The sequence below is a fragment of the Siphateles boraxobius genome, unplaced genomic scaffold, assembly GCF_051911475.1.
Source record: "Siphateles boraxobius isolate OS27281-9 unplaced genomic scaffold, OSU_SipBor_1 11, whole genome shotgun sequence".
NCBI lineage: Eukaryota > Metazoa > Chordata > Actinopteri > Cypriniformes > Leuciscidae > Siphateles > Siphateles boraxobius.
Genome location: NW_027508711.1, coordinates 13,802,145 through 13,815,455, shown reverse-complemented (window position 1 = coordinate 13,815,455; position 13,311 = coordinate 13,802,145). Strand labels below are relative to the sequence as shown.

The window sequence follows — 13,311 nt, the reverse complement described above, 5'->3', positions numbered from 1 at the left end:
GTCACACTCACAGAAAGACAGATAAGGCAGATGTAAGTAATATTCAGGTTTATTGATGTGCAGAGAGAGCGAGATGCTGAGTGAACAGTGCAGAGCAATACTAGAGTGCGAAGAGAATAAACTTGACACGAAGAACACTTCACTGATGAGAAACTCAATGTCTTTTACCAGGGTACTGTTGAACACGAAGACTAAGGAGACACAGGACGATGGAGACCAGGAGACTCTGAGTGATGACCACGGGAATACACAGGACAACAGGTAAGTATCTTCAGGTAGGATGTAACAGTTGAGTAGAGTCTGTAGCTTCGCAAGACGAGACCAGACACAGAGGTGCAGGAGACTGAGACTGAAATAGTGATTGTAATCATGATGTACAGGTGCCGGTGATTAGAATTCAGGTGATTGGGATCTGGTTTAACAAGTGGGCGGGAGTGATGTGGATGGCTCCGTGACAGACAGATATGTAAGTAACAAAGTGATTCTTTAGGCCAAATAACCTACTTTTTCCTGGAGAAGATGAGGATGAAGAAATCAGTGTTGATCAGTCAAAAGATAATGCAAAGAAAACGTAAGTTTCCATACATTTTTTTTTGTTTGTTTACTTATTTCTTACACAACATATCTGATTTCTCTTTCTCTGAACAGAAAAGAAGAACTGCCTAGAGCTCCAAAGATCTTTCACTCATTTTCTTCTGACTCCCAAAGGATGCAGAAAACTGGATCTACTCAGAAGTCTGTGTTGGCCAAATCTAAGCCAACAAAATTGTAAGCAGTATAAGTTGTTATTTTGAGTAAGGTAATTGATAATTGAACTTGTGAAAATTCCTAAAATGCTCTGTTCTAACTTTCTTCAAACCCCCACATAGTTAACCAAATATCCCTCCTAATTCCCAAAGTCATCATACTTCTAATGTACCTAAGAGGACCCACACACATTCTGACCAGTCTCGAAGAAACCATGCAACTGCTGACCCGCTTCATAGAAGCCGCACTTCTCCTAACCAGCTTCAGAGATGCCACACAAGCTGTACTTCTCCCAACTTGTCTGACAATGATTGCACTCCACCTGACCTAATTCAGAGATGCCACGCTTCCCCTGATTCACGACGAGAAATAGTGCAACTGCTGAGCCGTTTCAGAAGGTCCAGACTAGGGATGGCGAAAACTAAAAAATGTCTTGACCGACCACCGAGCCTCATTAGCCGGTTGAAACCGGTTAACCGATTAGTTTAAAATATGAAGCTCATTACAAACATTGCAGCGTCTCATTTAAGAAAATGACAGCTCCGAAGAGACTCAGATTAGTTTGAGGTAACGTTAGTGCTAACAATAATAAAGAAAGATGATGATCAATATCACCTTATCTGTTACCACTGAAATGTAGATGTAATGTATTTCTACAGTATTACTACTGTATTTAAGCACTGTTAACACAAGTTGCAACTTACTGTGTCATTCTTTTTGGTGAAATGGTCCCACACACTAACGTTACGTTTCTTTGCACGCTTCATCCTGTCGTCTGCCCTGGCTCTAACCTCCAGTGTTTTAGCCTGTAGCCTTTACTTTTCGCAAACCTTGTGAGCGCGCGAACCCAAACGCTGTGACCTAGCGCCAAATGTTTTTATTGGTTTATTAAGTACAAACAGGCGAGTTATGAAAAATTGAGTGTGAGGGATTTGTTCACTTCACACAAAAATATCTTCGAATAAGATGGCTAACTGTAGTAGCGTTTAGTCCACTGTCTATAATAGCCTAATTTAGAGATCACTTTTTTTTTAACCGACTACCGACAACTTTGATCGGTTAACGTTGAGACGGTCAACCATCGGTCAAACAGTCATCGGTTAGCATCCCTAGTCCAGACTTCCTGTGATCCACTTCGAAGAGGCCACAAAACTTCAGACTCATTTCAGAGAGGCCGCAATTCCCCTGATCCACTTCAGACAAGCCACACAACTGCTGAGCCGTTTCAGAAAGTCTACAATTCCCCTAATCCGCTTCAAAGAAACCATGTAAATGCTGATCCGTTTCAAAAAAGCAACACTTCCCCTGACCTGCTTCAGAGAAGCTGCATTTCTCCTGACTTGTTTGAGATAGATTATACTCTCCCTGACCCTTTTCAGAGAAGTCACTCTCCCCCTGACCCACTGCAAAGAAGCTGCACTTCCCCTGATCGGCGTCAGAGAGGGAATGTTTACCACCAGCCACAAGGACTATTAAGACATCAAGCTGTTTTTGATACTTGTAAGTATTTGTTTATTGGGAAATGTGTACTATCGTGTACCACTTTTACATATTGTGTACCATATGGACTTAGGGGGTTTCTTGCTTTTGTTTCAGCCCTCCTGCGTAACATTCTCACAAATCAAGAGATCATGATGGACCAAATGAAGATAATCTATAGGACAGTTCAGGGTCTAAAATCTGTCAGTGAAGAAGACATAGGCCTTGAAGCAAACCTACTGCCAGTAGCTGATCTTCAGTCTCTGCAAAACTTGGAGGAGCGATTGAGAAAATTTCCTGACCTTCAAAAGCAATTGGTAAGTCAGTTATATTCAAGATATATATATGTTTTGGTTAAGGCTTACTAAAGGCATATATATATATATATATATATATATATATATATATATATCTTTTTTTGTCTGTTGTTGTTTTTTAAAGGAAGTTCAAACAAAAATGAAAATTTAAAACTTAAGCTTGGATGAGTTGGTTTCTTTTGATGAACACAAAGAAGACATTTTGAGGAATGTTGGTAACCAGACCAAAAAAAAAAATTGGTAATATTGGTTAAAAAAAAAAAATATGGAAGCCAGTGGTTACCATCTACTGTCTGGTTAAACGATTAGTTCACCTCAAAATGAAAATGTTCTAATCATTTACTCAGCCCAGTGCCATCCAAGATATCCATGTCTTTCTTTCCTCAGTGGAAGAGAAATTAAGTTTTTGTAGGAAAACATTTCTGGATGTTTCTCCACAGACTGGACTTCAATGGTTACCATCATTTTGCAGTCAGAATCGATGCAGTTTCAAAGGTCTTTGAAGAGCTTTAACGGGCTGGTGGACGATCCGAGCTGAGGATTAGGGGCTTATCTACCGAAATGATCGGTCATTTAAAACAAAAAATAAATATATATATTTATATACTTTATAAGCGAAATTATTCATCTAGAGCCATTTTTCCAAGCACCAGGAACTACGTCATAACTTAAAGGTCACTCTCGACGGCGCCTGCGCTGCCGCCCCACTGTTTACAAACTGTACTTCCATCTATGGGCACTTCCGCCGGGACTTCGAGCGTGACCTTTCAGTGATGATGTAGTTCCTGGTGCTTGGTATAGCGACTCAAGGCGAATAATTGTGCTTATAAAGTATATAATTTTTTATTTTATTTTTAAATGACCGATCGTTTCGGTAGATAAGCCCTTAATCCTCAGCTGGGATTGTACACAAGCCCGTTGAAGCTCTTCAAAGACCTTTGAAACTGCATCGATTTTGACTGCAAAATGATGGTAACCATTGAAGTCCAGTCTGTGGAGAAACATCCAGAAATGTTTTCCTACAAAATCGTAATCTCTCTTCCACTGAGGAAAGAAAGACATGGAAATCTTGGATGGCATTGGGGTGAGTAAATGATTAGGAAATTTTAATTTTGAGGTGAACTAATCCTTTAACAACATTTTAAAAGAAATCTGCTTTTCAACAGAAGAAAGAACTGTTTACACCACAGTTTCCATATATAAACATGTAACCCGATCTTTCCGTCGAGTGAACATCTGTAAAGCCGCGGGTCCAGACGGTATTCCGGGCCACGTGATCAGAAAGTGCGCAAATCAACTTGCTGGTGTTTTTACGGACATTTTCAATCGGTCCCTCTCCTTGTCTGTAGTCCCCACATTCTTCAAAACGTCCATCATTGTACCTGTACCGAAGCAAACCAACATCACCTGCTTAAATGACTGGCGCCCTGTTGCTCTGACCCCCATCATCAGTAAATTCTTTGAGAGACTAGTCAGAGATTACATCTGCTCTGTTCTACCTCCCTCACTGGACCCACTGCAGTTTGCATACCGCAATAACCGCTCCACTGATGATGCTATTGCATCTACAATACACAATAAGGTGCTCTCTCCCACCTGGAAAAAAGGAACACATATGTTAGAATGCTGTTTGTAGACTACAGCTCTGCATTCAACACCATAGTGCCCTCCTTGCTTGATGTGAAACTCCGGGCTCTGGGCTTAAACAGCTTGCTGTGCAGCTGGATCCTGGACTTCCTGTCAAACAGACGCCAGGTGGTTAGAATAGGCAGCAACATCTCCTCATCACTGACCCTCAACACTGGAGCCCCTCAGGGCTGTGTTCTTAGCCCACTCTTGTACTCCTTGTACACATATGACTGCGTGGCAACTAATAGCTCCAATTCCATCATCAAGTTTGCTGATGATACGACGGTCGTAGGTCTGATCACCGACAACGATGAAACGGCCTACAGAGAGGAGGTGCTCACTCTGACGCACTGGTGTCAGAATAACAACCTCTCCCTCAACATCAGCAAAACCAAGGAGCTAGTGGTCGACTTCAGGAAGAACGACAGAGAACACAGCCCCATCACCATCAATGGAGCACCGGTGGAGAGAGTCAGCAGCTTCAAGTTCCTCGGTGTCCACATCACAGAGGAACTCACATGGTCCGTCCACACGAGGCCGTCGTGAAGAAGGCTCATCAGCGCCTCTTCTTCCTGAGACGGCTGAGGAAGTTCGGAATGAACCGCCACATCCTCACACAGTTCTACACCAGCACTGTAGAGAGCATCCTGACTGGCTGCATCACTGCCTGGTACGGCAACACCACCAGCCGTAACCGCAAAGCCCTGCGAAGGGTGGCGCGCACTGCCAGCCGTATCATCGGAGGTGAGCTTCCCTCCCTCCAGGATATATATGCCAGGCGGTGTGTTAGGAAAGCTTGGAGGATCATCAGAGACTCTAGCCACCCGAGCCATGGACTGCTCTCACTGCTACCATCAGGCAGGCGGTACCGCAGCATCAGGACACACACCAGCCGACTCCATGACAGCTTCTTCCCACAAGCAATTAGATTTCTAAACTCTTGATCCCTCATGATCAATAACCATAAACAGTCTAACTGTCAACACACCACAACATAACCTACTGCATATTACAATATATATATATATATATATATATATATATATATATATTACTTTTTTTTTATATCCACCTTACGTGTATCTATTGCATGTATACATACCTCTTTTTGTATTTTTTGTATATTGTTGTATATTGTAAATTGTTGTATATTGTATAGTGTATATTGTATATTATTTATTTTTCTGTTAGTGTGTATGGTACTGTGAGTAATTGTGCGCACATTAGATGTGTAATCTATGGAAATCCGATGTTTGCTGTAATTGTTTACGTCACATCGTGTCATACTGCTATGTTGCTCGGAACTGCACCTAAGAATATCACCCACTGTTGCACTTGTTTATATGGTTGTGTGACAATAAAAGGATTTGATTTTTTGATTTTTTAATTTTTTAAGGTTTTTGTTTGCTAAAATTGTCTTGTTTGTCAAAATACTGTTGTCAAAGTCTGACAAGCCAGTTAGTCAATCAATAGTGCCACATAAGCAATAATTTCCTGTATAAAATGTAACCAAAGCAACCTTATTTTAATTTGTTACCTACATTTATGTACAGTAGGTGGATGAATGTTTCTATATGCATGTTAATTTTGTATTATTAATTTAGTATTTTGTCTTTTAGCTGCTTTGAGAAAAAAATCGCCTCACACAACATGCCACCGATCAGGAGATAGAATCAAACATTCAAAGATGGCTTCAGCTTGCTCCTGATCGAGATGGAGGAAGGAGAGAGCGCTTAAGGAGAAAAGAGCCCCAAATAGGATCCCTTTCTCCCACACACACACATTCTGATGTGTAAATTGTTTTAATTTGCTCTATGTTTAGAGTAAATTAGATTATAATGTTCAAATTTCAGTACTAGATTCCTTTAGATTCATTTAGTTAGCTCATATAGCATTCACACAGTTGCACAACTCTAGCTGTCCTTTCTTTTCTTTTTTGGCTTGTTCATTACTAAAGTATGTAAGCTTGAACATTTTGAAATTATATGCACTTTTACAGGTTGTGATAAGATGTTACACTTGGAATGTACAAAATAAAATAGCCTTCACACTGTTACACAATGCTAGGGGTGTAATATTTATTTTTGGTATTATTGTTAAATAAAATTTAAATTGAATAAAATATATAATTTTTCTGTGACTTATTTGTTCACATGGTTTGGGTAAGATTAGGCTGGGATATGGCTATGTTTTAGGGTTTGAAAGGGTGGTGTTGATATGGTTAACTTATGGCTGAGAATTGGTACCAATAATAAAACATGTTTTGGCCAAATTCAGGGCCAGTTAAGGGTGATTAACTGGCTGAGATTCGGGCCGGTTATGGCCCATGTGTGACCCTTGTCTTTAATCCAGTTCTGGGCCACTTCAGGGCCGTCATTCTTTGCGGTACTTGGGTCGAGGATTATTGGCTTGTGCCTATAAACAATTTTTGAGAATTTAATTTTCTTGTGCCTTATTTGTTCACATGGTTTGGGTAAGATTAGGCTGGGTTATGGCTCAGTTTTGGGGTTTCTGGTTAAAGGGTGGTGTCGATATGGTTAACTTATGGCTGAGAATTGGTACCAATAATAAAACATGTTTTGGCCCAGTTCAGGGCCAGTTAAGGGTGACTGACTGGCTGAGATTCGGGCCAGTTATGGCCCATGTGTGACCCTTGTCTTTAATCCAGTTCTTGGCCACTTCAGGGCTGTCATTCTTTGCGGTACTTGGGCCGAGGGAAAAGTGATTGTGTGGCCCATAGCTGGGCCAGAAAAAATTTGCTATGTGGGCAGTGGGGGAAGTTTGTGAGTTGTTCTGGGACACATCACAGAGTCGTAAATGTTTCAGAAACAGTCTCATCTAGGCATTCTCATACCAATGTCCATAATTTACATTAATTCTAAAATACTTTGGGTTTTAGGAAGAATGTGCTTCATTTGTGTTCAGAGGGACTGAGTCAATGATTCACCCAGATACCCTACAATCCCCCTTTTCTTCAGATGATGTCCCTGTGTGTGGACATAATCGGACGACAAATCATCACCATGGGCGGATGACAGGTGAATCATGATGGTCGCGTAGCAGGTGGATATTAGGGCTGAGGATTCAGCTCGATGAGGTTCAAAGTCCTTTTGCACTGTGGCACCACAAGCTGTGGCGCAGTGATGGCATCAGGTGCAGAATGCTGAATATTGTCATGTGCTGGTTCACGTCGGTTGTCTGGGGCACCGGTTGTCGGTGGGTACAGACGGCGTTCGTGGGTGGTTGGAGGGGTATGAGAGGTGGTTTCTCACAGTGTCCATTGGTTTGTCATAGACTTTGGTAGGCTGGAAGGTTAAGGTCAGGTTACGCAGGGGCTCTGTGACATTTTGTCATACTTATTTTGAGAGGCTAATGCATGACCCTAAAAGTTTAGAACCACGGTTTAATGGGTTCGCTAGGAATGTAGCATAAAGCTATGTGTTTCACGTGTAGCTAGCTAGTGAAGTGTGTCTTGTATCCTTATCTTAGGTGTGGATGTAAGGAGGCTAAGACTTATGTTGGTTCCGAGAGTATTTCCTGGAAAGGGCATAGCCGAGATTAAATAAATGACTTAAGATGGTTCTTATGACTAAATTATTTCTCTGGACTTAAGTAGTGGTTCACTACGGCTTGACGAAGTGAATGATAGGGGGAAAAAGGACAGCTTTCCTATTCAAATTATGCTTATCAATCCTCTGGACTATAGTTATGCCCTAGTAATCGTTGAAATAACTTGCAGGGTCATAAAAATGAGTGCACTTGTTGAAAATATACAAAATCACAAATAAAGCTGTCTCTGTTTCCTTTCTGGGCCCTATGGGAAATGGAACCACATTCCAACAAGAGAGGAAATGGAATTAAATCATATAGATGACCGAAAAAACAAGGTAATAGCTGACTGCTATTATTAATAAAGTAAAAATAAAAATAAAACTTAGGTGAGTGGTCAAAACAGCGGGAATGATCTGAATGTGAGAATAGTCAGTAGCACTAGTGACTAAACTTTGGATTTGCCTGGACCAACATGCCATAGTTGGTAACCGCGGTTGCGTGTTCAAGACCACTCTGTGTGTGTCCCTCCAAAGGTTTAGTCAACATGCTAATGAAAATTCTCATTACTATACTGATTCTTCTCTAGCTACACATTTTATATGTAATTGGTTAGGATAGCTTAGCCACCTAGGCTGGTTTGTTTACAAAGTGACATCACGAGTTAGCGCTTCCTGTGACAAGTCGGTGTCATGGGAACCAGAGCATGTCAGAACAATTCGAAAGTACCTGAAGAATGTCTGCACCTTTTTAAATGAGTTATGCATGTTTAAACGGGTTAAAAGGGGGCGCCTATACTTTAAGTCTTTCAAGAACTTGACGTCACATTAAGTAAAATGCAATTGTGTTTTGGCATTTGTGACCGATCACGGAAAGTAGGGACACAAATCGGTTTTGGGGCATTTTGAGTTATTCGCGGATTCTGAAAGTGTAGTCTCAAAGCTTTCCAACGATGTGTAACACATGGAAATCTGATAATATTTGGAGAAGTTGTGGCCATTTTAAGGTAGGCACACAAAAAAGCTAAAAGGGGAGAAAACGGCCTCAAAAGATTGTGCAGTTCTCACCTCTCTCTGCTGCTGGGAGTGACAATAGGGCTCATTTACATCTCATTTAGATAAGCCATACCCCCTGTAAAGCTCCCCCTGTAAAGCTGTATAGCACAGGGGGGAGCAAAAAGGTCAGGAAAATGTGCCATCAAAGAAAAAAAAAGTTTGCAAACAGGTAATAAATAAATGTCTCTTAGCTTCTACCGATAAAACTGTATAGGCAACTCTTATGTACACTGAATAAAAAAATAAGATAAACTCTAGAGAATCTTAAAATCAGAAACAGGATGTGCTATGTGATTATATATATATATATATATATATATATATATATATATATATATATATATATATATATATATATGCTGGGCAGTAGCTAATATTATGAAATATGTTGTGCTTGTACTTTTAAAAATGTTGGTAATGTTACAGTTAATCCTTACAAACATTGAAGATTTTGAATACAGAAGTTACATTTGTAATGGTGTATTTTCATTTAGATGTGGTATTATTATTTGTGCAGTAGCTAAGATTAATTACTGCATAAATTAATTAAGATTATTAAGTAATAAATTCATTTTAAGACAGCATGGAATAGATTGTAGAATATGCTGTTAGCTATAATTTGGATGGTATAGTACCATGAGCCACAATTAAAGTCTTGTGACACTCTTGGCAGGCGTTATTGTTGTTGTTGTCGAGCTTCTGCGCGCCGATTGCTTTTGGGCCGGGCCTAGTCAAAGTCCAGGGCTGTTTTTTAGTCCCCGTCCGTCCCTACATACAGTATAGGAGTATGCATCAGAATAGATTTTATTGCCATTGTCAATGAAAGGTTTTACAGACTAGGAATTTTCTTCGGTGTACTCATGCAAAATGAAACACAAACTTTTGCTAATGATAAAAAATAAGCAATAAACTGGTTGATTGATATATTCTTTTTTTATTTTCCATAATCAAATCAATCAAACATTGTTTAGAGTGCTTTTCATACAAGAATGTAAAACTAAATTCTGGTGGTTGGTTGATAAAGTGACATTGCAGGTGTTGTAAACAAGAAAAAGGTCTTTGTGACACAGTCCAATGAAATTACATTCGCATCCTCTTCTGTGGACTCTTCTGTGTTGTGACCCTTGGCGCTGGGCATGTGATGTCTCTTGCCTCGTCAGCACAGAATGGCCTGTCAATTTTCAGTCCAGGTGGGGCCAGGACAGGAAGACCGTCGACAGGGGGCAGATCTGCTACGTCGCGCAGTAGCTGATATTTTCGACAGCTTGTGCATCACGGTGACTTTTTTTTAAGCACCACACCTGGTCTCTTGGCTTCAAAGCTGTGACAGAAAAAGCACATAAGACATTTTAAACATGGCAAAGTATTTTCCTATAAAAAACTGTCAGTGTGTGTTGTTGCTATGTTATATTGTATGTACACAATGTGAAAGTTTCAATTACCTGAAGTGCTGATAACTCTTGATCTGTGGGAGTCTACGGAAGTGGCGAGTCAGATGCTGCTGCCAGTCGAAGGTCTGGACTAAAACTTTGCCCTCTGCCGTTCCAACAAGCTGTGGGATATTGAGGCGACTCACAGGAGAGCTGTTTTCCACAACCTGATGACAAAAAAGAGAAGAGAGGAAGAAAAAAAAGATCTTCAGTTAAATGTTTCATTGAAGCAGAACAGAAAACAGCACTGAAGTCATTAAAGCAAAGTAAAGTTAAAGTACCTCAGCGATGTCTGCCAAAGTGTTGACTCTTGTCTTCATGTAGGCTTGCTTGATGAGTCCAAAGCCACATTCAGGGGAAAACTTGGTGTGGCCAGCAATAAGGAAGTGGATTTCAATTTTATCGTGAAGCTTGTGTCCAACCCGCCAGGCAAGGTACCAGAGCATGAAGCTGTTCTTGTTCTGCCCACTGCAGTTGTCACAATGAAGATCCACCTCTGTTTCTCCAACTCCAAAGTTGACGAAGAAATGATGCATGTAGCTGATGACTTCATTGCTTCCCTTAGTAGATGACATGCCTTCATCAATCAGGTAATTCACCTGTTTCTGCAGCCCTTCACATGAAACACCAAATTGGCCACATTTCCGTGGGGTCAGGAAGTACATTGGTCCCGCATTATTTCACTTTATAAGCACTCAATTTTAAATCAATGTTTACACATACCAAGCTCCTTAGCAGACTTAGAAAAAAACGTTTAACATCATGGTCTTGCTAACAGGCATCTTGTCACCTATATCAAAATGTATTGTACAAATTATAGGTACTTTTACTTTACTGAAGTAAAATACTTTTAATACTTTTTACTTTTACTTACTTTAGAGATCTATGCTTTGCATTAGAAAGATTAACTGGTACAGTTGAAAAGAAGCTGGATAAATTTGGGGACATCATTTACGCATATGGAAGTGAGAGGTTTGGTGTGGAAAAAAGGAAGGAAAAAGTACAAACTACTCCTGGATTGTCTAGACGGCAGCAGAAAATTGAAGGGTTAGTTAGAGAAAGGAGACAGCTGAGGAAGCAATGGAAAAGAGCGGAACAAAGTCAGAAGGAGGGACTCAATCTCTTACAAAGGGCCATAAAAGATAAGCTTGCAACATTACGCAGAGCTGAGCGCCTACGGAAACGCTACAAAAAGAAGGAGCGTGCGAGGGCTAATTTCTATAAAGATCCATTCAAATTCGCAAAGAAGTTATTCACCAGTGAGAAGAATGGCACTTTAAAAGCATCTAGGGTTGAGCTAGAGAGATATTTGGAGGAAACACATACAGATGCAAAAAGGCATAAGCCTATGTCTATTCCGTCAGACATCCCACCTGTCAATCCACCAGAATACCAAATGGAGGTCTGTGCACCTAAGTGGAAAGAGATAGAGCAGGTTGTGAGAAAGGCAAGGGCTTCATCATCTCCAGGGCCTAATGGAGTTCCGTACAGAGTGTACAAGAGTGCTTCAGGAGTTCTACGAATTCTGTGGAAATTGATAAAAGTGGCTTGGGAAAAGCAGGTTGTACCTAGAGCATGGCGCAGAGCAGGGGGAGTCTTTATACCCAAAGAAAAAGATGCTACAAGCATCAGTCAGTTTCGCCCTATTTCACTATTAAACGTCGAAGGAAAGATTTTCTTCAGCATTATTGCTCAGAGATTGTCAACCTACCTATTAAAGAATGGCTTCATTGACACTTCAGTTCAAAAAGCGGGCATTCCAGGATTCTCAGGATGCTTAGAACACATCAGTGTTATCTGGCAACGAATTCAATCAGCTAAAAAGGAGAGGAAGGAGCTCCACGTGACATTCCTGGATTTGGCTAATGCATATGGTTCAGTGCCAAATGAGCTTCTTTGGGCATCATTTGATTTTTTCTGGGTACCGATGTCGATAACAAATTTAGTGAAAGCCTATTTTGGAGATTTGCAATTTAGTTTCTCAACTCCAGAATTCAGCACTACATGGCAATGCTTAGAGGTTGGAATAATGGCAGGATGCACCATTTCTCCACTGGCTTTTACCATGGCAATGGAAGTAATCATTAGGGCATCAAAATGGGTAGTAGGAGGAGAGCGCTTGGCTTCTGGGAAGCGACTACCACCAATCAGAGCATACATGGATGACATGACAACCATGACTACAACGGTAGCCTGCACTAATCGGTTATTGGGGAAGTTAACAGATAATATTGAATGGGCACGAATGCAATTTAAGCCCTCTAAATCAAGGAGCATCTCCATAATTAAAGGCAAGGTAGTAGATAAAACATTCTTCATTAATGGTGAGGCAATACCAACAGTTTCTCAGAAGCCAGTGAAGAGTCTAGGGAGATGGTACGATGGGGATCTAAAGGACACAGTTCGAGTGGGAGAAGTTAGACGACAAGCAGTGGAAGGGTTGAAGAGCATAAACAGCTGTGCTCTACCAGGCAAACTGAAACTCTGGTGCTTTCAGTTTGGTCTACTGCCAAGGTTGCTGTGGCCACTGACTGTGTATGAGGTTTCTCTGACAACAGTGGATAAGTTGGAAGCGTTAATAAGTTCATACATCAGGAAATGGTTGGGAGTTCCACGCTGCCTCAGCAGAGTGGGACTTTATTGTAAAGGAGTATTGCAGCTGCCAGTCTCTGCTCTACTAGATCCAAGATGGCGCCGCGGATGGCTGCCTCGGTGTGGAGCTCTCCAGCTATTGTGTTGTTTTTGTTCGTTTGTTCTGCGTTTAGTCATTCTTTTCCTATCAGTTTCACCAAAGACGAACTACTGGACATTAGGAAACACACACCAGAAACCTTTTCTACAGTTTTTGATTATTCGGACGTTTTGCTGGACATTCTCGTCGGAGGGGCAGCGTTGTTGTTCAAACGCGCGTTCAGACGCAAACGCGGGAAGCGAGCCGGCGCGCTGGTTAAACTCCGCGAGCGCGGCCTGCGCACTGCACTCCCCAGCATTCATCTCGCGAATCTCCGATCCCTTCCTAACAAAACGGATGAACTTCTTCTCCTCACCCACACTAACAAGGATTTTTTAAACTCTGCTGCTTTGTGCTTCACTGAAACCTGGCTG

The 13,311-nt window shown here is 41.1% G+C and overlaps 1 protein-coding gene and 1 long non-coding RNA gene across 2 annotated transcripts; one reads left to right on the top strand and one right to left on the bottom strand.

Moving 5' to 3' along the window:
- The first annotated feature begins 478 nt into the window (after positions 1 to 478).
- LOC143757489 (uncharacterized) lies at positions 479 to 6,146 on the top strand. The gene is made up of 5 exons (XR_013210561.1): positions 479 to 571; positions 649 to 768; positions 2,127 to 2,247; positions 2,344 to 2,543; positions 5,792 to 6,146. It is a non-coding gene; the product is annotated as an uncharacterized LOC143757489 (long non-coding RNA).
- Positions 6,147 to 9,694: 3,548 nt separating this feature from the next.
- On the bottom strand, positions 9,695 to 10,871 carry LOC143704437 (uncharacterized). Its single transcript, XM_077197439.1, has 3 exons — positions 10,488 to 10,871; positions 10,219 to 10,373; positions 9,695 to 10,097 (listed from the first exon to the last, which is right to left on the bottom strand). Exons 1-3 carry the CDS (start codon positions 10,869 to 10,871, stop codon positions 10,049 to 10,051), a joined length of 588 nt encoding a protein of 195 aa, XP_077053554.1. The 3' UTR covers positions 9,695 to 10,048.
- Positions 10,872 to 13,311: the final 2,440 nt, after the last annotated feature.

Excerpts from the sequence above, each read along its gene's own strand:
- LOC143704437 (XM_077197439.1), bottom strand. The coding sequence starts at position 10,871 with ATGTACTTCCTGACCCCACGGAAATGTGGCCAATTTGGTGTTTCATGT. Across the intron at positions 10,374-10,487 it reads CTTTGGCAGACATCGCTGAG|GTTGTGGAAAACAGCTCTCC; the intron begins GTACTTTAACTT and ends TTTTGTCATCAG. Across the intron at positions 10,098-10,218 it reads AAGAGTTATCAGCACTTCAG|CTTTGAAGCCAAGAGACCAG; the intron begins GTAATTGAAACT and ends TTTCTGTCACAG.